We start from the raw sequence: 26978 nt of genomic DNA, 5'->3' as shown, positions 1-26978 counted from the left end.
CTACCAACCCATCATGGTGTCTCGGAGGCTATTGTGTTGCGCTTGTGAACATGAGGCGGAGGGTTCGACTCCCGGCAGTGGTGGCCGCATCTCGATGGGTCGTTATGCAAAAAGCACTTTCATAGCCCCAGTGTTGCGTTGTGACAAAGCCTCACAAATCAATCGAAACCAGGCGAATTGCATAACGTAATAGGAAGCAGAAACTAACGTTGACACAGTAGGTCGCTTGAGTAATGCTGAGTGTTTATCCTTGTGACCTTGACTAATTAACCTTCTGAGTTCTAGAGCGAAGCGGCAAAACCTTAAATAAAGACAGACACTAATAAGTTGATTTCAATTAAGATAGCATTCCGGGTCTCATGTCCTCTCCTTGCAAGACAGCATGTGAAATCTCATTGGTATCCCATGCCACTACTGCTCTGGAAGTCGGCTCCTCTGTTAGGTTTTTTCTTTTTTTGCCCTTATTGTCTTTGCCATCTTTCTTACCACTATTTGGTTTCTTAGCCTCTTCTTGGGCATGGAGGTCCAGGCGAACTTCGTAGTGCTTGCCTTACTTGTTAACGGGACGATAAAACTGCTCCGTAACGCGATTGCCGTGTCGATCAGCTTCAGGTGTATCTCGTACGCTGATGGCATGTTATGTATAATGTTACGCGAATGAAAAATGCCAGAAAACTGTATGCGACGCACTTAAACAACGAGTTGCAGTGCTGGCCAGGTAATCTAACAGCTTGCGGGCGAGCGTCTCCGTCGTCTTCCTTGGAAGTGGTGTTTTGACCTTGAATGGACGCCGGCATCATTCACCCCTGCGGAAGAGACGCTGTCCCGACGCGTCTAAAGATCGGCGGAAGCAGTACAGTGGTGTAGGATTTAAGGTGAAAGACATGCCCGTTGTCACTTTATTAGGCAGATGCCGTAGCAGGGGTAACGGGGCCAATCTCGGTATGAACGACTCGGTATGCTACGAACCACTTGGTATGGGCCTACGTACCGAGACAGAAGGTTTCCTGAGAAGTGTCGTCTTTTCCTGTTTGTCTTCACTGTGTCCGTGTCAGTGCGCTGCTTCACCAGCAATGTATGATGATCACTCACCAACTAGCCCAACTTTCCACTTTCCTGAGAAGCGGGCGTAAGGATCACGTCTCGGTGTCATTGATTGTACGAACCCCGCTGGCTTCCTCGCAAGGTGAAGAGGCGAGCGTGGGCAATGCGACGTGCGTGGGTGATTCAGGTCGCAGTATCACGTGCATGTTTACCAGCTTGTGTCTTGGGGCGGGAGGGGGGGGGAGGCGTCTGTGAGATAGGCATAGTGCGTCCAGAGGTAGCGTAGGCTGTTGACCACAGAGTGCGAAGAAAGTAACTGGCAGTGTCACGGCACGACGAATTGTGGGCCGATGTAATACAGGGTAGAGCCAATTTATAATTGGTGTGGTCACACTTCGAAAGCTATTATAAATTATGAGGTTTTACGCGCCCAAACCGCTTTCTGATTATGAGGCACGCCATAGCGGAGGACTCCGGAAATTTCGGGCCACCTGAGATTCTTTAACGTGCACCTAACTTTAAGTACACGGGTATTTTCGCGTTTGAAGATGACAGAGGGAGATGAAGATGACAGAGGTAATGAATGAAACCGTAACTAGGCTGCTTTCATAAGCAGCAATTGAAGTGGGAGCTTAGGCATCAAGGCAACCGCTAGGTGAGCTCTCCCAATTAACGAAATACCTAATATGGAAACGACAAATAATAAAAGTGTCCAAGTCAAGAGATTAGGCATGCATATTCAAAATTATAACGTAACGAAATACTGAGGAAGCAATAAAACATGGACGCAGCATGAAATCAGTGAGAAGAAAACTTGGTCTAGGACAAGCCAAGATATATGCACAGAAAGATAAGCCAGGTAATATCAGCAATTTTGATGATATAGTAAAAGCAGCGGAAGAATTCGACACTGACCTCTACAGTACCCAGAGCAGCCACGATACATCCATTCGAAGTAGTATTGAACAGGTTATAGAATCTCTTTTTATGACTAGCTGTGAAGTTAGGAGGGCCGTGTAAGACATGAAACGGGGAGAAGCGGCAAGATAAGATTGAATAACAGTCGATTTATTCACAGGTGGAGGAGCCATGCTTGAAAAGCTGGCAGCCTCCCCTAGATTAACTGTTTCATGACTTAAAAGGTCCCAGAGAAATGGAATAACGCCGGCATACTAATCCACAAAACGGCAGATATTTAAATAGACCACTTACCCCAATCTCGATGACGTAATGATATTTTCCCCCCACGTTTTCCACTTGTAAAGCAAGGCTCCAAATGAACAATTATACAACGATTAGCTTACTTCCAGTATTTTATAAAATACTCACAAAGATAATTTCGAAAAGAATAAGGGCTACCCTGGAATTCAGTTAACCAAGAGAACAGGCTGGTTCAGGAAGGGAAACTATAATAAATGAATCATATCCAGCTCATCAATCACGTAATCGAGAAATTCGCAGAGTACAATCAGCCTCTATATATGGATTTTATAGATTACGAAAACGTATTTGATTCGGTCGAGATACCAGCAGTCATAGAGGCATTACGTAATCAAGAGTGCAGGAGGCTTACGTAAATATCTTGGAAAATGTCTACAGAGATCCCATAGCTACCTTAATTTCCCACAGTAAAAGTAGAAAGATACCTATAAAGAAAGGGGTCAGACAGGGTGGCCCCTGTCTATTCACTGCATGCTTGGAAGTATTCAAGCTATAAAAATGGGAAGGCTTAGGAGTAAGGATCAACGACGAATACCTCAGCATTCAGTTTGTAGATGACGTTGTCCTGTTCAGCAACACTGACTGGGGACGAGTTGCAACAAATGTTTTGTGGGGTTGAAGATTAACATGCAGAAAGCAAAGATAATGATCAATAGCCTGGGAAGGGACAAAGAGTTCAGAATCGCAAATCACCCTCGAGAGTGTGAAGGAATACGTTTACTTAGGTCGGTTACTCACAGGGCACCCTGATCATGAGAAGGAAATTTACTCAACAATAAAAATGGGTTGGAGCGCATACGGCAGACATTGTAAGATGCTGACTGGAAGCCTACTCCATAGATAGGTGTGCAATGAGTGCATTCTACCAGTGCTAAGGTATGGGCCAGAAACTTGGAGTCTGACAAAGAAGCTTGAAAACAAGGACCGCGCGAAGAGCGATGGAACGAAGAATGTTAGGCGTAATGTTAAGATACAGGAAGAGAGCGGTGCGGATCAGAGAGCAAACAGGGATATTCGATATTCTAATTGACATTAAGAGAAAAAGAATGGCGCTGGGCAGGTCATGTAAAGCGTAGATTGTACAGCCGGTGGACCATTAGGGATACAAAATGGGTGCCAAGACAAGGTAAGCTCAATCGAGGACGGCAGAAGACTTGGTGGGGGGATAAATTAAATTCGCAGGCGCTAGTTGAGAATCGGTTGGCGCCGGACAGGGGTAATCTCAAGGAGAGGCCCTCGTCCTGCAGTGGACATAAAAGATGATGATGATGATGATGATGATGAGGATGATGATGATATTCTAAAATCAGTGGCCAACTCGTCGAGAGAGCCAGTGTGATTGCGTAACAAGTGGCGTAATCAGTTGTAACGGCTACCCATTTGTTCCTAGAGGATGCTGCGGGCGGGCAATGGGCCGAGGAGATCTCATCAAACACGGAAGAATGGTTCCACAGGGGCGATAAAAGGCTGGAGGTGATCTGCAGGTAGCACTTGAGGCGTTTTCCGACGCTGGCAGGAATTACCGGCAGCAACATACCGTCGGAAGCAGTGAGCGAAAACGGGCTAATTAGAAGTGGCGGCGGACGCGGTCGTACGTGGGAGATAGCCCAAGGTGTCCTGCAGTGGGTGAATCATGGAGCTCTTAGATGTTTGGGCACGACAAGACCAGACATGCCAGGGAGGAAGTTCCTCCGCTAGAGAATGCCACCCTCGAGGCAACCCTGGCGAACGGAGGTGTCGGCAGGTGAGGCGCTCGTTGAGTGCCCGCAGCGATAGGCCCTGATACTGCGCCTACCCGGTATTGCTCGTCGGAGATGTTAGCGGAGAGAGAGAAAGAAAATGCCTTTGGCGGTGCTACGGTTGGCGTCGTCGGGCTTGTCGACCGGGTAGCGAGACAGGCAATCAGCATCCTTGTGGAGAGGGCCGGATTGGTAAATGAAAGTATACGAATATTCTTGTAGGCTCGTGATGATCTGCTACCGAACAGAGTCGGCCATGTAAGTATGGACGAAACTTCGCAATGGGCCAAACTAGGGTCGACACTTACTCTCAGTGATGGAATAGTTGCGCTCAGAGGCTTAGAGGAGCCTCCTGGTGTAACACGATCGTCGCCGCACTGGCGTTGTGCTAGTACTGCGCCGACTCCGTGACCACTGGATCGGTACCAACTTCGGTAGGTACAAAAGGATCGAATTGGACCAGAACGGGCGGCGTTGTGAGAAGGGGCGATTAGATGCGAGAACGCAGAGGCCTCGTGCTAGCCCCACTTGAAAGGGGCGTCTTTCTTCAACAGCTCGGTTAGTGGTCGTGCTATGGCCGCGAAATTTTTCACGAAGCGGCGGAAGTACGAGCGAAGGCCGATGGAGCTGCGCCTATCATTGACATTTCGGAAGAAAGAAGTGTGTAACTTCATGGATTTCGCTCGAGTCCGGTTGCACTCCGTGCGCATCAACGAGATGTCCAAGCGCGGTAACCTAGCGACTGCAGAAGTGGTACTTCGATGCGTTCAGTTGCAGTCCGGCTCCACGAAAAAACGCTCAGTACTGCTGAGAGGCAGTCAAGGTGCGTCGTGAATGTTGGGGAGAATACTATAACGTCGTCAAAGTAGCAAAATGCATGTTGGCCATTTGAAGCCGTGAAGAAAGGAGTCCCTGATGCGCTCAAATGCGGTCGGAGAGTTACATAGACCGAATGGCATCACTTTCAAGGGATTAAGACCCTCGCTTGTTACAAAGGCTGTCTTAATTCTCGCTGTCTGGACCTTCCGCGGCAATCTGCCAGTAGCCTGAGCAGTGGTTAATGGAAGAGAAATAGAGAGCATCGTGGAGGCAATCAAAGGCGTCATAGGAGATAGACACCCTTTTTAACCTCGGTGAAGGTCTGATGTTAAGGCCGAAATGCAACAGCGCGCGCAAGCCTCTAATTGTCGTCTTTACACTGCTGGCCTCCTTTTCGTCGTTAACTGGTCCGTAGCAATATTATCAAGATGGCGGCATGATGAGATCAATCAAGTTGTCTTATGTAGAGCATATTGCAGCGCCGAACAGTTTAGCTAACAGCTTGCGCGCGAATCTCCTCGTCGTTGTCTTCGTCAGGACGATCGCGTTCCGATCTTTCTCAATGGACGTACGTAACAATTTGTACCTCATATATGTCCACTTTCAATGGCGCATCATTAGTAGGGCGCTCTTCACTATGAGGGTACATCGATGACGTTTTTGGAGACCACCACCACGGGTTTGCACCTTCGACGGTCCATCGGGACGACGTTTCGATCATTCCGCGCTGTGGGATTACCCGACGAACCATCCCAGTCGACACATACCAATACATGTCGTAGACTGAATTTCGCTTTCCTGTAATGCTGGTGGTGCATCCAGTTTCTTAGCACATTTGGGTACGTAATTTGCCCGTTTCGCTTTCGATAAGTCCGAAGCATAAGGTTTTTTTCTAAGCGACGTACGCCACTTTTCAAGGATATAGACTTTGGCACAACTGAGTGGCTGCCCCGCCCGTTACAACTGTGTTGAAGGGTGCTTTTACCATTTTTACCATGGCGATTACAGATTGCGCCACGGGATTGGTTACAGCAAAATTGGCACTATTTGAGTATAGCGTCACCTTGTACGACGTGCGTTTCTGATTTATCGTGGACGAAAGAGGCAAGTAATGCATGAAAACGCAGCAAGACGCAAACCACATGGAAATGATATCCGAAATTTCCGCGCCAGCGATTCTGTGCTTTAGCTGGAACGGTCATTTGGACAATATTCCTTTCACGGCGTCTTTAAAAAAATCGTAGTGCGCGTGTACGACATTTAAGTAGTGCCAATAATACGCAACGTTTCTGACAGTACACGCCATTGTATACATGAAAAAGGAAGCGCAAAAATCAAGGGCTACGTTTATAACTTGTAGTGTGTAGTGGGTGTAGTGTCGCTTTTCACGACTCTACAACGTGTTGTAAGAGTTGTTCTTGAAGGAAAAGGAATTATCTGGTTCCGCCTAATCAATCGGTTTGTATGATCAAATCAATGCTATGCCCATACTCCTACGGATGTACTCAAAACAAATTCAATAAACGTAACTTTTCTAATGGGAGCAACTGCTTGTACAATCCTTAACTACAAATTAAAAGCGGTTGCATTTACCGCAAGGGCATTTTCATTTTCGCGAGGCCTACGACGGATGGCGTTCATTGGTAATTACGTAAAATGAAGCTAATACATTTTGACCGAGCAGTCGCTCTTTGAAGAGGTGGGTTGCAATGTCCCCTGGCATGTTTTGTGGCATGTATTCCCACAATTCCACGAACAGCATTTAAAATCCCTTACAATGTGAAGTATTTGTTTATTTTGTTTACTTTTGCTGCTTTGCTAAAAGGCACCCGCGGACCAGAAATATGTACGTTTAACATGCATACGTTTTCACGTAAACTTGTAAAGAAAATTGTTCGCGGTTTTTAATTGAATTACTAAATCCTGCTTATTACAAGTGTTTTATCATCGTCAAAAATTCTGCGATTGGAAAGCACGTCATACGCAACTAACGGTCGTCCTTGGGGTCTGCTGTTGCGTAAGTTATTTTCGCATAGAAGATGCAAAAAAAAAAAGATTTAACACGGAAAAAGATAGTTTCGTACCCCTTGTTTCACATCAACGCAAAAGTCTAACAGAATACTTTTAAAATGATCTCGCGTTGCAATGTAAATGGTCTCAGAAAAGTCACTTGAATGTCATCGTAACGCGTATACTACAACAAAGAGGCATCTTGAAACGCCTTGTGCTCTGCCTCATATAATACTCTCCACTTTGTAATTAACTAAAACCATTGCTGAGAAAGATTTCCTACAAGGTATGCAAGAAAACGAGCTACTATTCTCTAAAATGACATCTTACGTGGCTAAGTAAAAAAAAAAGAAAAAAGAAATACACCTAGACGTAGCGGGAAACTTGCTAATGTAGCCATACTGGCGTTAAGTAGTTGTTCGCTCTGGGAATTCGACCCCATCGCAACGGGGTCGAAAACTCGGGTATATTAGTGACCTAATAACAGCGATGTGCGCTTTGGCGATCATAAGGAGAAAACGACGTATGACTCACAGGCTGGCGCGGCCGAGGGCTCTGGAAAAGTACAAGAAAGGAATTGCATCGGTCAAGTTTGTCCAATCGTCAATAATGATTATCAAATAAATACGATGGCAAAAGGTTCGCACATTATTCACACATGCGACGCCGCCTATGTGAATAAACAAACCAACAACCAACAAAGAGCTGTTGGTTGTTTGTTGCTTACTCTTGCAGCCAACAAATCAACAACGCCAGATCGCGCTCAAAGTCGCGCCACGTTCTCACCACTTGACCACTGAGCCTACACAATTTGACGATCATAAATATCAGGCACATAAAGCCCAGTCCTTCTGTGACACATCTGTAGCATACGTGACTGGGTTAATGGCAGCTAAACTGTTTAGGAATAGTTTGGTGCAAATACGCACGGGGATGGATGAGAGAGAGGGAGAACAAAACGAAAGAAGCGAAGAATAATGCGGTACATATGTTGAGTAGCTAACATCTGCTACACAACTCCACGTGGGATCCTACCTTACATCTACCGCGCACAAGCTTCGCACAGCTTAACAAAAGGCAAGTGGGTGCAGTTGCTGCGACATCCAGGAATGCGTAGTGGATTCAGCGCGAAGGCACAAAATACAAGGCAGACGCAAGCGCTTGCTGTCCGACTGATGTTCAGCGCTCTTTGTGTCTGCTTCTTTGTCCTCCTGCCCCCCTCCCTCTACTCCCCTTTATTTTTTCGCGCTGAACCTTCTATGCATCAAGTTCTACTAAGTCCCACCGGGTATTTATCCCTCGTAGTGATGATTTGAGATTTAAATGGCGCAGCAGCCGTGCATGCTATAATGCTCCGAGAACATGTGTTTCGAAGTAACTTATTTGTTCAAATGCGGTGAAATGGTGTAAATGGCCTAGTAAAAATATAAGAGCATGAAATGTGCTACAGTTCCTGTAGTTGTTCCTGTGGCCCTTAAATAATTAAAGGTATCTCCATATGGCACAGGTGGTTCATCGCTTAATGATAGCATGGGATGGATGCTTTTATCGTAAAAGAAATGGAAATATCTGTCCATTTTTGAAAGCCGGGACATGTTATTAAGACGTGTAGCGTGTGTAATAATTCATCGCAGTGTTGGCATATTGGTAGCGGTTTATAATTTATTACGTAACTATGAGTCAGCCTTGTGTGGCCAATTCTTAAGCGACATACGATTACTTCGAAAAAAATGTTTGTGGCGACAACCGTGCCATGAAGCTTTTCATGTTTTTGCTGATGCCACAGTTTCTGGCAGTGTTTTACAACTGCTGTATTCCTAACGGTCCAATTGTACCGTCTTCTCTGGCCAAAAGCGTCTCGTGGAAGCGGTTAGGTATTTCACTTGATCAATTCGTCAATTTTACGAATTCTAGCCTGCGTTAATACAGTACGAAATTTTAGAACATGCTTGCTGTCAAATCTATACGCCCGGCGATATCTAAAGCTTAGAAACAATGCTCTTTTTCTATGATGATGTACAGCCGTCTAGTTGTAATACTTGGGAGACTAAATAGGTCACGATGAGTGCGCTTTGACAGGATTATGTAATCACGTAATATGCATGCTAGGCTCAACCGTGATACTGACCGTGTTAGTGCGAATATAAATCTGGTTGAGAAGGGCAACTTGTTTAGAGGAAGTATTTGGCGGAGGCATTCTTCGTTAAATAGCAGTGCCTTGTACGTAAAACGCGAGTCTATGCGTTAGATAGAGCAAAACATTTTTAAAAATGGAATAGTACTCACCCCCCGCTTGAGAAGGCGCTGCCTCAGCTGTAAAAAAAGAAAAACAAAATACAGTTAACACATCATGGAAAAATACAAATTAAGAAGCTTTAGCAATAGCGGACCGAAAGTTACGTGCTCAATATAGCCTGCTTACGATAAGGCTAACAACGCGACAAATTGCCACTGACGCCGATTGAGTACTAAGGCGTACGCAATTTTATTTTTCGAATTTAACTCTGTCCGCTTGTAACAGTACGCAGTATCGCGCATTCTGCTAATGTCACCGCTGATTTATTCATGACGTAACAGGCGTGGTATTACCCAGCCCTAAATTAAAGCTTCTTACGAAACAATGGTCCGACCTAACCTGCAATGTGCACGTAGATTGTTCCGCGCCCTGTCGTCGTAATGCAATGCATCTAGACGCCGCCTGCTCTTGACTAGTAGAAATGAGCCAAAGATCGAATGCTGCAACTGCCACTATGTCACAACGGCCCAAATTCTAAAAAAACATACCCACCGTGGTTGCTCAGTGGCTGTGGTGTTAGGCTGCTGAGCACGAGGTCGCGGGATCGAATCCCGGCCACGGCGGCCGCATTTCGATGGGGGCGAAATGCGAAAACACCCGTGTACTTAGATTTAGGTGCACGTTAAAGAACCCCAGGTAGTCAAAATTTCCGGAGTCCTCCACTACGGCGTGCCTCATAATCAGAAAGTGGTTTTGGCACGTAAGACCCCATAATTTAATTAATCTAGGAAACATTTTTCAAACGCATGACGTCACACTGGCGCGCCGACGCTGAGGTTTCCGTGCCGAGTTTCAAATTGGCCTTCTTGTTTTGTATTGTATTGGGTTTTATGGCGCATAAGCAACTTAGACTATAATGCGCCAAACACATGGTATAACTTATTTCAAAAATTGGGTATCCTCAGCGAGGTCCTTGTCCGGACAAGGCCTCTGAGGAGCCCAACGAACCAAATGAAGACCTCAGCCTTCTTCTCAGAACTGAGAAAATGGGTGAGGTGCATCATAACATGAGTGAAAAAACCGGGTAATAATTTTTAGAATTAGTAGTTCTGTGATGCATTATATTTCGTTTAGGATCGCTGCGTCTTTCAAAAAACTAAAAACAGATGAAGTTTCTACTAGTGGGTTATCTCCTAAAAGCACACTGGGATGGAAGGGAATGCGTTCATTGTAAAATACAGTAAAATGTTTTTTTCCTTAGCCGTTCGAGTTGTGTGCGCGAGAATAAAATGTGCTTTTCTCTTCTAGTAACTAGGTTCTTATGACGATGATGAAATAAAAAAAGCACGAGTGGACCGACAGAAAGGGTTTGTCAATCTAATCATTCGGCGTTTCCCTTTGCGAGTCACTATTTTCGTCGCGCTTTGCGCAGGAGTCGCCACCTCGTCGCCTTCACTCGCAGGCGTTTTCCTCTTGTGCTCTTTTCTTCGCAGTCAGCGAAGGGCCACATGTCTCGCATAAACGTTACCAGAAGTGAATATGGGCAAGCCCATTGTTCAGGCACCATGGAACCGATACAGGTATTGCGTGGTATTCCTCGAACGTTCGCGCTTGAAAAATTCAGATGGCTGCCCAGTTACGTTCGCGTGTTACGCGTTGCCTTCCACATTTCCAAGAAATCGTATATATTTTGAACGCTGCTGTGTAATTAATTTCTTCCGCCATGCGTAAACCATTTGCAAACTGGTGCATCCGCAACGCAATATTACGTGTAAAAGGATAATTCGCAAAGTCGCGCAGCCATTCGAAGCCAGAAAAACGAAGTTTAGGCAAATCCATATACCTATACCGCATTCATACCATTGCGGACGGGGCTGGCAGACTTGCGACTTCCATAGACCAAGTTGCGCAATATTTGCCGCTTGCAATTGTTGCAGGAAAGCCTAGCGTCCATACGACATTTAGCTTACCCTAGATAAGCAAGGCGTATCACCATGGTACAATCTTATGTGGGCACCGTTGGAGGTCTACGAAAAGTAGTCCCCATAACGTGTGCCTAAAATAGTTGCGAGCGTAGTTCGCCGCCCGGGCCCCCTTACAACGCGCCCACCCCCGCCCCCGTCGGTAGCAATGAAATTCACCTGAGAAAACCTAACCTATGCTAGCATAACTTAACCTATCCTAAGCCAACAGTTGAAAACACTTTGGGTTAAAGTTGGGCTAAATTCACAGGGGTGAATGGCCTCAAACAGCTTGGCCCACGTTTCGATAGGTGTGCGTATCTTTGTCAAAGGCGGCCTTGTCATCATTCGCCTTGCCAGTCTTGTCACTGTACTAACCCGTTAAGACTAAGACAGGTAACTTACTATTGTTTATGCCACTCTTATCCCACAGCTAGCCTAGTGAGACCACCAGCTGCACATTGTCACACGCAGGGGCTCAATCCCTACTACGGCTTTTCGCTCGAAAGACATTTACCGATGCGCACACGTTGTAGACGCACAGGTTCATCTATGGGCTTCCAGGAGCGATAGAGATTAGATTATGGGGTTTTTACGTGCCAAAACCACTTTCTGATTATGAGGCACGCCGTAGTAAAGGACTCCGGAAATTTCGACCACCTGGGGTTCTTTAACGTGCACCTAAATCTAAGTACACGGGTGTTTTCGCATTTCGCCCCCATCGAAATGCGGCCGCCGTGGCCGGGATTCGATCCCGCGACCTCGTGCTCAGCAACCTAACACCATAGCCACTGAGCAACTACGGCGGGTAGGAGCAATAGAGAGGGCGAGATACAGCATACAAGGTGATTCGCGTAACTTCAACCAAGGATTAAAGAAAAAAAGAAATAGCCGCAGCTGAATGAAACCAACGGCATGTGGTTTGACATCATGGGGTGCTCCTTGGAGTGTTTCTTTTACATTCCGCCTAATCAGTTCCTTAACTGATATTAATTATGCAAAATTATTAATATTAACTTTAGGGCCGAGTGCGTTTAGGTTCTTTGTAGAGGAAATGCAGAAGCGACCGATCAAATTTTTTGTGGCAACGTACACGCTGCGTGATTTTCTTTTTCGGCGCTTAAAGAAAGCCCGCGCGAATTGTAAGATCAAACCACGTGACTGCGCTCATACGCTATAGTATTGCACTGCTCTCAACCGTGCACCGAGTCCAGTCGAGCCCACCGCTTATCAGGGACGACGGCGCTTCCTTTCCATCTGTCACCGCAAATTAATTAATTAATTGTGGGGTTTTACGTGCCAAAACCACTTTCTGATTATGAGGCACGCCGTAGTGGGGGACTCCGGAAATTTCGACCACCTGGGGTTCTTTAACGCGCACCTAAATCTAAGTACACGGGTGTTTTCGCATTTCGCCCCCATCGAAATGCGGCCGCCGTGGACGGGATTCGATCCCGCGACCTCGTGCTCGGCAGCCCAACACCATAGCCACTGAGCAACCACGGCGGGTGCCACCGCAAAACATGCTGACGCATTGTGAAGCCGACGTCTGGAGCCTCGGCCGCTTACTTCGCCACGGTCAGCGCGCACGGTTCTTTTGCGCGAAGTGCAGTTGACAGCGCTACAATACGATTGCGCAGGAGCACAGTCACGTGGTTTCATTTCATATTTCGCGGGCTTTCTTCAAACTCCGAATAATCGCCACACAGTGTGTACGTTGCCACGAAAAATTGTACAGGTCGTTTGTAAACCCCCTCTACAACGCAGCGAAACGCACTTCGCCGTAAAGTCAACATTAGAAATTTTGCATAAGTAATCTTAGGTAAATAACTAATTAGCCATGTGCCGTTGGTTTCATTCAGCTCCGATTACCACTTTTTAGATATCCTTGGTTATAGTTACGTGCAGCATCCTGTATATCACGGGGACAGTAAAGAGAAAATCTAAGCAACCAGTTAGGCTGCAAAATAACTTTTACAGGGAAGCTAGGTATGGTTAGGAAACAATTTCGTGCGTCTATCGAGCCGTGTCGGTCGAGAATTTCCCCCCATATGTGGGCCGATCCCGAAGATAGTGCTTTACCACGCCGACCCGCCCAAGAGGTGAAACGCTCTTTAATCACTCTCCATACGAGTGCCGATCCCCGATGATAGGGCAATACCGGGCGGACCCGCGGCGGAGGTGAAACAGGCTTTAAGCGTTCTCCATACGTGGGCTGGTCCCGAAGTAGTGAAATACCGGGTCGACCCGCAGTGGATGACCGGCGAATGTGTGTGGGCCGACCCGTGGCCCACATAGCTTCGCTGGTCATCCTTCACAGAGTGAAAGGGCACTGAACTTCTAGCGCTATTTTCGTTTTATTTAGGAAAGAGGCCTACTGTGCCGTACTGGAGTCATTTAATTTCGCGCATCGTAACCTTTATATAAATGCCCACACCTTGTAAAGCTCACCTATTGGGAGTTTTGAGGCGTTATATATGATAGAAGCAATAAATAAGTAGAACTTAGCACCGGGTCAAGTGTGCCGTGAAGAACTTGAAAATATTCTGGTATTGGACAGAAGAATTGAAAGCTGAACGAGCTTACATTTTGCGAGACTCAACCCACAAACGACAAACCACACCGGAAGACGAACGTGCTATGTCTTCCAGCGTCGTTTCTCCCATTGGTGCACTGCCGCTATATTGTCATGTTCTGGTCGTTCTGGCGTAGAAAAAGTTCTAGAATGTTGATATATTGCGCATCTTGTTTCTCGTGAACGCGATGTAGTCCTTAACACATACGTAATTAACCAGACACGAACAGACACTCACAATTCATGATGTCATACCGCCTTTGTGCGGGGACTTGCGCCTCTCGCCCGCTATTCGTCACACCGCTTTTCCGGGCTTATTAGCAGACATCCTCTTACGCTAATTAGTGGCAGTTTCGCTATTTGCGGCAGCGCAGTTAAATGATAGAGCTAATGCGATGCCTCATTTACTATAGATGCCTGCGGCGTCGCTCGTTTTCCAATTGTAGCGGGTATTCGCTTGGTTCAGGATAGTCGCCGAAAGACTGCGCTCGCGGCGCAGGAAGTTGCGGAGGAAGTGACGACAATGACGCCGGCGCGGGCTCAGCCAATGGATTGGTGGGATACCGCGGGCCCCGCTTCCGGGATTGCAACAGACGCAGCTATAACCTCGGAGGCAGGGAGGGGCACACGATTCAAATTTGGAGCAGCCGCTGCAACCGGCGCTCACTGCAGACAGGGGTGGATAGGAGGAAAGAGAGGTGGGATCGGAACCAGCTTCTCGCCTCACGCGGCAGGCATCCCTTTAAGGAGGCACTGGCTTAGCCTAATATCAATTGTAAGCGTTCTTCAAACGCGACAATGGTGGATCGAGCAATGTGTGAGACCGGGCTAGTTGGTATTCCGCCGCTGAAGTGACTAGCGCAAAAGTAGAGAGGGACACAAAAGGGCTGCAAGGACAAGCGCTTGTCCTTGTCGCCCTTTTGTGTCCCGTGTGTGGTCTTGCCCTAGTCATTTCAGCGGTGGATCGAGCTCCGTTTATTGGGCTTGTCTGCGCCTTCCGGGCTCACGTAAGCGCGTTACAGAGTCGGAATGAGCCAGCGTTGGGTCGGTACGTTCCATCCTGTCTGCGCAGGGTAGGCCAGCCGAATCAACTCGCCTCGCTCGGCGAGGCGCGCGTAAACTGCAAGCTTGGGCGACAGTCAATCGCCAGCAGCACAGAAACCACGCGCTCGAGCTCTGGTCCTTTATTGTAAGTAGAGAAAAGTAGCGAATAGTACATCGTGAACTGTAGTGATTAGTAAGCGTGCGTTAGCACGCTTACTAATCACTACAGGCTTAGCACGCTTAGCACGCTTAACCCCTTAAGCGCGGTCGATCAGCCTAGCGGGTACGCTCAAAGCAGGGCCTCAAGTCATTTTAATTGATTCCATACTTCGTTTTATACACAGCAGGCTATGCTCTACGAGGGGAAGATATCTCGTTGCTTAGCTTTCGCGATCGAAAATCTCGATATACGCAACAAAGACATGGTTCTGCGTCGCGAGATCTTGCGCGACCAAATGTCCTTCTGCCTGAATATACGACGTAACTATTGTTTGGCAGGCGTTGAAGATTTGAATCTATTTGACACCAAGCGTGCGCAGTGGTACACGGTGACCTCAACACGAAACTACAAATAGTTTTTTTTTTCACGTAACCTTACGTGCGCAAGTGACAGTTGTAATACCTGAAAACTTATTCCGTAGAAGTCGCTACACATCAAAAATAACTGGGGCAATATTATACCCTAACGACTCATTTCACTATCCATTCTTTCCGCGTGTTTTCATTAGAGCGGCGCTGTTCGGACGCTGCCCACGATAGTTCGGACGCTGCCTCCGCGATAGCGTCGTCCAAGCCGGAGCTGAGACAGCGATGGGTGCGCGAAATGGATAAGGCGATTCAGCGAAGTAGGGCTAATGAACTCACGATCAGGGAATGCGCACCCCTGGACCGCAAAACGCGCGGAGTGAGACGCCTATGGCCGCAGTACACACACGACTTCTACAGCGTTGCCTGCCCAGTATGGAACGGAATAGAACGCGCCGTCAATGTCTAGCCAAGCCAAGCCTTGAGCATACGGAGTCGTGAGCTTTAACAATAGTGGGTGTTCTACAGAAGATGGGCTAAGCAAGGGCACCTTACGTATGGACAGCTATCAAATATTTCCTTAGAAAGCAGCGGTTCAGGGTTTATCGCTACTGCACAAGCACTCGTTGGCATCTCGGCCCGCCATGCACGTGCGAGGCTCATGTAAGAGCCTACGCAAAGGTTCATGTAACAATTTGTCGCGCCTTACACTAGGCCTCGCATTGGGAAAAGAAGGTCCCCTGCCGGCACATCCGAGACAAGACATTCCCAACCCATTGCCCCAAACTGAAATGGTTTACAATTCCATGATAGTCTGCTGAGCCTATCTTAGACACCTACTAGGTTTTATCGCGAGAGAAATACGAAGGCGAGATTGTACTAAACGACATTTTCCGTTTTGCATCAAAATATCGCTTCCGCTAACAAACCTCGAATCTATTGGGAAAAAGGTAAGCCATAACTTGCTTACTATCAGCGGAGTTACTCACTAGAGCCAATCTAGAGCTTAAATACAAGTAATGAATTGCAAACAGTCGACCTATGTAGTTATTACACCGTATTGTAGGGCTGATCAGGTGTAAATGATAGACAAAAATTTGCCTCGCTATGGCTGAGGCCTTGTAGCGAGGCCGAAGTTCTGCGTTGCCACGGCAAAATATCCAAGCTTACGATAGACGCAGTTTTCGTCACAACAAAACTTTCTGCCGTTACGACAAAATGGCGGGGTTTCAGATATGTCTGAAAGAAAACTTCTGCATAGCGACATCCGTCTTACGTCTCAGGATGCAGTAAAATGTCCCGCCAGAACAGCAGAAAATCGTGGATTTTTTTTTTTTACTGGGGCGGTATTCTCGGGCACTCACTTTTGGCAATACTTGCGCTGCCGCCCGTAGACGCCAATGCGTCCGGTGCTAGTCTCGTGAAATTAGTGATAGTGAAAGTACATTTGAACGTGATAACGCGAGGATATCAACCCTGGGTAGTTTTGCGGAGACCATAATGAAAGTGAAACGCACCGCTGATCACGTTTGCACCATATTAATTCTTATGTAAACGATATCCGCGTCGCACATAGAGTTACAACGTGCGTTCACGTAAATGACTATAGAAACAGCACTTTTTCAACGACCGTCACACCATCGACCGCTAAGATCACGAACTTCCAACGCGGCTATCGACACCCTATGGCCATTCAAATCACCCACTTTCAACAGCCACTGATACCGACAACCATTGAAATCGTGAACTGCCAACGTGACCATCCACACCGATGACCATTGAAATTGTGCAGCTTTAGGCCGATCTATAGCGAAAAGCGGCCACAGGCAAGTATGACTATCAGGTTGCGCAACTGTAACGGGTATCGATTGTCATCTGCTAATGCAGCTATCGGCAGCAATTGCTAACAGCCATCGATAACAACGACCGCTGAAATCGCGGAATTCCAGTCGCCATCGATACCGAAATTGGAAGCATTCAACGTGACGACCGCCACCGTTGACCACTGAAATCTGGGAAATCGAACGGCTATCGATCTTGAAGACCATTCAATCAGGCTCCTACAGTGCGGCCATCGACACCATTGACGTCTGAAATCGTGCAATGCCATTGACCATCTATACCTAAGACCATCAAAAATCTAACGAAGTCATTGACAACCATGACCACTGAAATCGGCCAATTTCAACGGCTATCGATACCGACGAACAATAAAATTGCAAGCCTCTAACGTAGAAATCGGCACTGATGACGGCTGAAATCGGGCTATTACAAGGGCTATCGGTACCGACGACCAATAAATCGCCATCTTCTAACATAGTTATCGACACCTGTGACCACTGAAATCGGGAGAATGCAACGGCTGTCGATACCAACGATAATTAAATGGTGATCATTCTAACATAGCAATTGACACCAATGGCCCCTTAAATCTCGCCATCTTAACCAGCATAGATACCCACGATCATTAATATCGCAATCATCTAACGTACCTACCAGCACGTGTTACCATAGAAGTAGGGTGATTATGACGGCTGTCGCTACCGTTGGCCGGTAAATCGCGATCTTTCAAAACGGCCATGGACACCAACGACCACTGAAATCGCGCAATTACAACCGGCATCGACACCAACGACCAATAAATGGCGATCTTCTAACTCTTCAATCGACACCTAGGCCGCTGATAACGGGCAATTGCTTCGCCTACCCATACCAAAGACCATTAAATGGCATGTTCCAATGCTGCCATCCACAACAATCACCACTTAAATCACGGAATTTTAACAGGCATCGATACCGTACACCAATAAATCGCGATTTTTCAAAGCAGAAATTGGCACGGATGATTGCTGAAATAGGGCGGTTACAACGGTTATCGATACCGACGATCAATAAATTGCGATATAACATATAAGTCGGCACCGATGACCGCTGGAATCGGGCGATTACAACCGCTATCGATACCAACGACCAACAGATCGTGCTCTTGTAACGCAGCAATCGACACTTGTGACCACTGAAATCGGGCAATTGCAACGGCTATCGATACCAAGGACCATTAAATCGCAATCTTCCAATGCGGCCATCCACACCAATGACCACGGAAATTGCGCAATTGCAATCGGTATCCATACCAACGACCAATAAATTGCGATCTTCGAGAGCAGAAATCGGCACCGATGACCGCTGAAATTACGCGGTTGCAACGCCTATCGATACCGTCGACCAATAAATCGCAATATTCTAACGCATAAATCGGCACTAATGACCACGGAAATTGGGCAATTACAGCGGCTACTGATACCAAGAACCAATTACTCGCAATCTTCCAATGCGGCCATCCACACTAATGAGAACTGAAATCACGCAATTACAATCGGCATCGATACCAACGACCAATAAATCGCTGGCCAACGCGGCTATCAGCACCAATGACCACAGAAATATGGCGATCGCAACGGCTATCGATACTGACGGCTGTTAAATCACGATATTCTGACGCAGCAATCGACACCTATGACTACTGAAATCGGGCAGTTGCAACGGCTACCGATACAGATGGCCGTTAAAATTTGGGGCAGCTATCGGCACCGATGATCACTGAAATTGGGCTATTACAACGGCTATCAATACGGATGGCTATTAAACCGACATCTTCTAATGCAGCCATTTACACAAACGACAACTCAAATTACGCATTTTCAATGTCTATCCATAGCAGAGAACGTTAAAATTGCGAACTTGCAACGCGGTCATCTACACCGATGACCACTCAAGTCGTGAAATGTCAATGACCGTCGATACCAACTACCATTTAAATCGTGATCCTCCAACGGCTACCCAGCCGCAATCGGTTGGATAGCAGATGCCGGTTTCAGTGGCGATTACCGCCGAAATCGCTCTATAACAAAGGTCATCTAAACTAGACCACAAAAATTGCTAACTACTGAGATCGTCGTGTCTAACAACCGTAAGAATGTCACATTTTAAAAGACCAACGAAATAAAAGACATTGAAGTCGCGCACTTCCAAGGGCCATCGAGATCAACGACCGTTAAAAAGGGTTAAGCTCGTTGGCTTCGATAGGGCGAGCTGGCGTCGCGGAAACCACTACAGCCTCCCGACATCGGCGGATGTGGCTGGTTTCGGGGTGCACTGAAAAACCCCCGTTATAAAAGCGGTCTTAAGTAGCGCCAGTCTCACACGGCCGCATTCAATCGCGATCCGCGCCTGATCTGGGTCGAATTTCTCGATTGCAACTGACTCCGAGCAGGCTGCGGAAGGGAGCCAATCGCGACCGAAAAAAAAAAAGAAAACGCGATCCAGATCATGCTCGATCGCAATGGAAAGTGCCCCGTGCGACTGAGGCAAGCGCCCCGCTTACTGGCTGTCAATGCATCCGATGCGGTAAGGCTTACGTGATCTCGAAAAAATTCGCTTGCTCGATCACCATTGTAGCGTTAAAAGGACACTCTAAGAAAGAAATATCGCATTCAGAATGAGGTCATTGACCGCCGCCAACCAGCCGGCACACAGCGATTCAGCGCAACGGCAAGCTTAAGCCTCGTCGCCAACAGCTAGGCCCTAACAGACGGCTTAGTTAGCACTCGCCGCAGCGGCACAGCGCTGCAGGAGGCGCTAAATCGAACAGGCGAGCCTAAGTGCGAGAGGAAGGAAGCCAGGACTCACTCATGGCGAAGGTCCGCGGAGTGGAACGCCGCCGGGACCACTGCTGCCGTAGACGGGCGGCTAGCTCGGCGAGCTCGAGAGTCTCGAGGAACGAGCCCGCACGCCTCTTGCCCGCACGAGGCCGCCCCTGGCTCTTCTTTCTCCTCGCCTTGGGTCGCTCGCTGGTGGCGGCACGGGTGGCTGCGGGGCGCACCAGAAGTGCTACCTACTAGGCCACTGAGCCATCCTTCTTGTTATAAAGGTTGATTCTCTCCCTCTCTGTAGATTCGGTGGCTTGTAGGCGCTCAAAAAGAAAAAAAAATGAGGAAAAGATCAGAGGACACGCATATGTGGGAATCGCTGGTAAGCGAAGTTTTGTTTATGTTGACGTGTCCTTTTTAACCTGTTTTCTGATGCGTTCAGTTCACTTCTTCACTGTTGTACAGCGCAACACTCGACGTTCAATGCGCGCTCTGGTCCCGTCTCGTTCGCTTAACTTTCTCAACAATCACCTGCTTCTATTACCAGACTCTTCGTTTGTTGGCTCTTATTCTGCATGTCCATCGTATCTATGTTCTTCAGAGTTAGTGTTGTTTCTTGGATACCGTACGGGAATACAGTATTATCCTTGGATACCATCCAGACACCGCTGTCATGCCATCGCCCTCATTGCGTGCATTCGCTGTGATGCCATCGCGACCGTTCCATCGTCGTCATTGTAACTTGGCCCGAGCTGTCTGCCAGGTTGGACCACTACGCGTGTTCTCGTGGTCGTGACGCCAGTGTGGTCGTTGCACCCTCATCATTCCAGCTTTGTCGTCTGACTCTCGTCGCGCCGTCGTCTCCAAGCCATCGTCATCATACATTCGTCACGAATTCGAAGTCACACCACCGTTGTGATGCCGTCGTGTTCGTTCCATCGTTGTCACTGCATCGTCGCCATCCGATTCACGTTTAACCGTCGTCGTCATGCCGTTGTGACGTAATCATCGTTATACTGGCTTCGTGACAGAGTCTTTGTCACACCATTGTCTTGTCACACCGTTGTCGCCCTACACTAGTCGTCTTCCCATTGTCCAGGTACCGTTGACGTGCTATCACCGTCTTTGTACAGTCATCGTGCATTCATTTTCCCGCCGTTGTGATGCAGTCGCAGTCGTTCGGTCGTAGTCGTTCTAACCTCGCCATCCGACTCTCGTCATGCCATCGTCATCTTGCCACCATCACCGTACCGCGTCCGTTGTGTTATCGTAATCAAGCGGTCGTCTTTCAGTCGCGATTACGCCGCCGTTGCCATGGCATCGCCGTCACTGCGTCAACGTCAAACAGTCGCTATCACGCGTGCGCTATCGTACCATCGGATTCACGCTGTCGTAATCATGACGTAGTCGTCGCTCCGGCTTCATCATCCGACTCGTCGCGCCGTCTTCGTCACACTTTGACGTCACAGATACACGATACAGTCGTTCATCCCCTGATTGTCCTCATATCGCTTTCATGCAATCGTCGTCACCGCGTCGTCATCCCGCATTCGTTGAGGTCCCGTCGTCGGGATGCGTCGTGGTCGTTTCATCGTAGTCATTCTAACTTCGACATCCGTCTCTTGCCATGCCGTATTTCTCGCGCAATCGCCGTCACACAGTCATCGTCAAAACATTGTCGCCATGTCATTGTCGTCGTGCTGCCGTTTTATCACCGTCATCACGACAGTAAAGTCATCGTATTGTCTTCGTACTACCTTCTTCGATCTATCGGCGTCATTCCATCGTCACTGTGTCGCAATCGCGTGGTCATTATGTCGTTTTTAGACCATTGTGGTATTCATTGCGTCGTCGTCAGACAGTCGGTATTATGCATGCGTTGCCATACCGTCGTTGCGATGCCGTCGTGGTCGTGTCATCGTCGCTCTTTTACCTTTATCGTCCGTTTGCCGTCACACTGTCGTCCTCATACACTCGTCGTCAACACATTTGTCGTCACCCCACATCTAGAGACCTTACACACGGGCTGCTCAATGGCGATACAATGGAGGAAACGATATCATGTGCATGCGATTTCAGATGCCCTCTGCAACTACCACGACGGCAACGGGGAAAATGATGGGTAAGCTTAATGCGGTGCTACAGGAAACCAACACCAAGAAAACAAAGCTCCCCGGCTACAACACTGTGGCATATACTGGCCGCACCGCAATTCTTGTCAAGAAGACACTAACCGCTCAGCCTCACGAAATCGAAGACACTGAAATCGAACACACCATAGTGGAGGTGTTGCCGACTCGCAAGAATCAACAGAGCCTATACCTGGTCAATCTTCACAGCCCGTCGGGGGAGCAGCTACTCCACTACAACCACTTCGTCCGGGACCTTCGCAAGAACGTTAACGGCAACCGGCTTGTTGTGGTAAGGGACTTTGACGCCCCACACGCGGCCTGGGGCTACCTCAATACCACCAAGAAAGGGGCACGGGTTCACGACGCCGCCCAGCAGCATGGTCTTACGTTATGGAATGACCTCCTCCAACCCACCGAGTGGGCAACAGCTTGTCGAGGGACACCAATCCGGATCTCACGTTCACTCAAGACGTGCGAAAGGCCACGTGGACCCGACTCCCGGACACGCTAGGGAGCGGACATCAAAGACGTTGAAGCTTGGCTGAACGGTATCGTAGGGGCGGCTGACGGCCACACCAGGACGATTCAGCTAGACGAGGACAATCCGGCGGTCGATAATCACCTACTGCACTTATGGGAGGGTCAGCGATCGCTCCTCAAACGATGGTGACGCCAAAAGCTCAATCGCAAGCTGCCCTATTAAGCACGCAGGCACATGAGTACGCTGAACAGCTAGCGAGTCAGAAGTGGCGATCCTTCTGCGACCAACTTCAAGGGCCCCTCAGCACAAAGAAGACTTGGCATATACTTCGAGCCCTGGTCCACGACACCCACACCAAAACCCAACAAAAACATACAATTCACCGACTATTCCACAACTATAGCGGCACAGAAGATCAGCTACTCCAAGAATTTCAGACGAAGCTACACGGCTCAGCTAACTTGCAAACCACTGCCACCAACCTTTGCACCCCCAGGGAGTACCAAGGAGCGCCGAACGAAGAGCTAGATCGGCCTTTCACACAGGCAGAGTTACAGGCGGCGCTCTCTAGGCTAACACGCAATACGAGCCCGGGCAGACAGAGTCACCAACAAGCACCTTCGACAGCTACCCCCTTAGGCGCTGACGGCTCTCCTTCGGTACTATAACGACTGCTGGATAAAGGGCGAGCTACCGACAGCCTGGAAACACTCGGAGGTAACCTTGGTACCCAAGCCAAACAAACCCATCTCCATCGCAAATCTCCGCCTCATCTCACTTACATCCTGCGCCGGGAAACTGCTTGAACACATGGTCAACGAGCGGCTCACCACGCATCTCGAGGAAAACGATCGCTATCCGCACACCATGTTCGGCTTCCGCCAGATGCTCTCCACGCAGGAGGTCCTCTTCCAGCTAAAGGAAGATACTCTTGACCATTTAAGCAAACACAGCAAGTCTTCCATTCTAGCTCTAGACGTAAAGGACGCCTTTGATAACGTGAGCCATGAAGCCATTCTCCTAATCTAGAAGATATCAGCTGTGGTGCCAAAACATACGCCTACATGAGCGCTTTCCTCACCAACCGTACAGCCACGGTGGAGATTTCCAACCTCCGGGGCAAGACATTTCACCTACCTAACAGGGGTACGCCACAAGCTTCGGTAGTCTCATCACTCCTCTTCAACGTGGCCCTCCTCAAACTTCCCCGCCTCCTAGACACCGTCCCAGGGAGAGTCCATGCTCTATATGCAGATGATATCACACTGTGGACGAGAGGAGCGAGCACGGGTGAACAGGAGACCCGTCTTCAGGAGGCGGTCAACATAATCGAATGGTACCTCAACACCTGCGGCCTCCACTGGGCCCCGGATAAGTCCGAGCTGTTAGTACTCGGGGCACGCACCCGGTGCCGGCCCCCAAGCCACGACGCACCGGACCCACAAGTCCTTCTTCAGGGAGTCCCGATACCGAAGGTCGACTCACTTCGAATTTTCGGAGTCCATATACACAAGGACGGGTCCGGCTCCGCCACACTCCCTAGGCTACACAACACCGTGGCACAGCTGTATTATGATGTATTATCATCATAATAAAGATGTAAAGATGTGTTATCGATAGTGACTCGCTTACTTTTGTGGACCGTCACGAAACATTCAGCTTCAAGCATTCGTGTGCCATTGGTATAACACATCATTTATTGTTCGTATACGGTGTGCATATATTTAAGTGTGCGCCCATTCGCTCATTGACCTGTTGGTGATATAGTGGGCGTAAGTTTCCGTGCCAGTTGGTGTAGATATGTGTTGATACTGTGCGCAAAACTTACTATGACAGGAAGCGGCACCATTCCCTTTGTGATTGTTTAATGAGCAGCACTCACTCTTGCCAATGTTCCGGAGCTGAAGCGCTTCTTTTGAAGGTTAGCGATACAACGTTGGCAGATGAGCAAATTTCTGTATCCTCGTGGGCCCTTCCCGACGTCAACATTCGGAAATAAGCGGATCTTCGCGGCGACGGACTACTTCACGCGCTTCGCTGAAACGAAACCTCCGCCGAAAGGTAGCGCAGTAGCGAAATTATTTGTCGAGGACATCCTGCCGCGACATGGCGCTCCAGAAGTCCTAATCATTAACAAAGGAACAGCGTTTACAGCGGAGCTCACCAAAGCCATTCTGCAATACAGCCAGACAAGCCACAGGAGGACAACTGCCTACCACCCGCAGACCAATGAATGGTCTTACTGAGCGCCTGAATAAGACCCTCGCCGACATGCTCGCAATGTGCGTCGACGTCGAACACAAGACCTGGGATGCCGTCCTGCCGTACGTAACCTTTACAAGACAGTGGGGCGAGAAACAACACAAATCCCGTCGTTCAAGCTGGTTTAACGGCAGGAACCCGACGACGACTCTCGACGCCATGCTGCCGCACGTCACCGACGAAGAGAATCTTGACCTCGCCACCTATCTCCAGCACGCCGAAAAAGCCCGATAGCTCGGCCGCCTGCACTTCAAAGCCCAAAAGAGGACCGACAGCCGACACAACGTTCGACGACGCTACGTCGAGTGCCAGCCCGGCTACCGTGTTTGGGTTTTTGGACTCCACTACATCGACGAGGACTTAGAGAGGAGCTTTTACACCGCTTTTTTGGACCATACAAGACTATGCGAGACTGCGCACTCGACTATGAGGTCGTGCCAGACGGCATTTCGCTAACATAGGGGCGCCACTCACCACCCGAATAAGTCCTTGTTGTGCGACTTAAGCCGTTCTACCAGCGCTAATGAACTTTGGGAATTTGTATAGCTGAACTTCGGACTTTCTTTTTTTTTTACTGTATTACATTGCTCTTTGCTTCTTTGTTGTTTTGTTACTTTTAATAAGTGTCCGTTTGTTATGTTTGTAGCACCGGGACGGTACTTTTTGAGAGGGGGGCAGTGGCACATGGACTTGTTGCTCTTCTACGGGTGAGCGCTTTTCATCGTCTAACCAATGTTATCGTTAAGCGCAGGACACGCCCACATGTATCGGAAGTTTCTGGAATGTTATCGATGGTTCTTTCTGCTCTCTGTTGTCACAGAAGCTTGCGTAATCTGATTGCATTAGCGACGCGAAATGTGCAGAACTTTATGGAAGACACGCGGGCACGAGCAATTATTCTGGAACCTTCGATGGCTCATGTGTCAAAGCCAATGCGCTTGACCGGCAGATCAGATTTCGACGATCGCCGACTCACCGCTATCGCTGTGTTTTAAGTGTAACTTGTTACTGGTGGGCAAAAGTTCGCCCAATAAAAGTTAGTTTCGTCATTCGCAGATTTGCCGCTGTATTATTCACCGTCCCTACTACGTGACAATGTTTTCTTACACCGTGGCCCAAGACAAGTCACACAATTTCATAAAAGGGTGCCGCACGGTGGCTTTTGCCTCAATCTACCTACATCTACGGTAGTGCACCCTTTACAGGGGTATAATGCAGTGCGGGTAATGTTTAGTGACATTGGCGCTAATTACGCCACCCGCACTAATAATGTTGCCCATTCTGCGACCAACTTTTACTTCTTGTCTCGCTGACACCTACATTTGATACCTCTTGTGACTTGCTGCGATGCTGTGAAGGCGCGAAATCGCTGTCTCGTCTTTTTCTGGAAGTGGTTACAAGATATTGGATGCCAGATACTTCAACCCGTTGGAAGTCAGTTACGAAGACCTTGCCAGCAAAAACTGGCAGCTTCGAAGCATTCACAGCAATAACAAAGGTTAGCGGTGCGTTCCAGCTTCTCAGATGGTGTTCTAACGTGGGGGCGACATGCCTCGAGTTCTACGTCGTGCCAACGTGTCGTCCCGCATGTTGTTAAACAGCAGCCGAGGAATTGTAGCGCTACGGGATACCTTTCTATAACTTTCAATGCTTCGCCGTTCACGTGAAGCCGCCGAATTTTCCAGGAAGCTCTTAATGTGACTACAGTCAAGTTCCGGCAGCAATAGCTACAGGGAACCGGTGCTTCAGCTCTGGAACATAGCCGAACCACCTGGAGTGTCATGCCTTTTCTCTGCTAATGCAAATACCGTGTAGGGGATGACTGATCTTACAAACTGTTTCCAACTTACAGGGGGTTGAAAAGAAAAGCTTCTTTGACGTTTACGCGATCCGCTAGCCTCTTCTAGGTAGGCGGGAACTTGTGCAAGAATAGTATACAAGGTTTTCTTTTTTTGCTGTCGTCCGTACTGTACGGAATGCTGACTTGTTCAACCGGGCAATACTTCCTAATTCAGCCTTCTGCGACCAACACGCATGCAACACCGCTAAAACGCACTGCAAGACAGCGGTGATGGTAAAGACGGTGCAGTAAAAAGGAACATGCGTCACACATAACTGAAGGTATAGAGGCGCTAAGCTCCCACGTGTGTGGTAAAGAATTCGAAAAGGTTTGGATTCAGCGAGGGAATTACAACGAATATAGCGAAGGCTTAGAACGACAGAAAGTTGAGCTAGTTGGTAAGGTTTCATTATGCAAAAAAAAAAAAAGAGGTGAGGCGT

General features: G+C 48.2%; 1 protein-coding gene across 1 annotated transcript in view; it reads right to left on the bottom strand.

Annotated features, from left to right (window-relative positions):
• LOC139047970 (uncharacterized) overlaps positions 1–20066 on the bottom strand; it is a 136252-nt gene extending 116186 nt beyond the window's left edge. The window contains exons 1-3 of the mRNA XM_070522206.1: positions 19864–20066; positions 9120–9146; positions 7368–7388 (exon numbers count right to left, since the gene is read on the bottom strand). Of these exons, the coding sequence (XP_070378307.1) occupies positions 7368–7388; positions 9120–9146; positions 19864–19867 (52 nt within the window). The 5' untranslated portion in view covers positions 19868–20066. The remainder of the gene's footprint in view (positions 1–7367; positions 7389–9119; positions 9147–19863) is intronic.
• Between the last annotated feature and the right edge of the window lie 6912 nt (positions 20067–26978).

This window comes from Dermacentor albipictus, chromosome 7, assembly GCF_038994185.2.
Source record: "Dermacentor albipictus isolate Rhodes 1998 colony chromosome 7, USDA_Dalb.pri_finalv2, whole genome shotgun sequence".
NCBI lineage: Eukaryota > Metazoa > Arthropoda > Arachnida > Ixodida > Ixodidae > Dermacentor > Dermacentor albipictus.
Note: the sequence above shows the minus strand (reverse complement) of the source record. Positions and strands in the feature narration are given on the sequence as shown.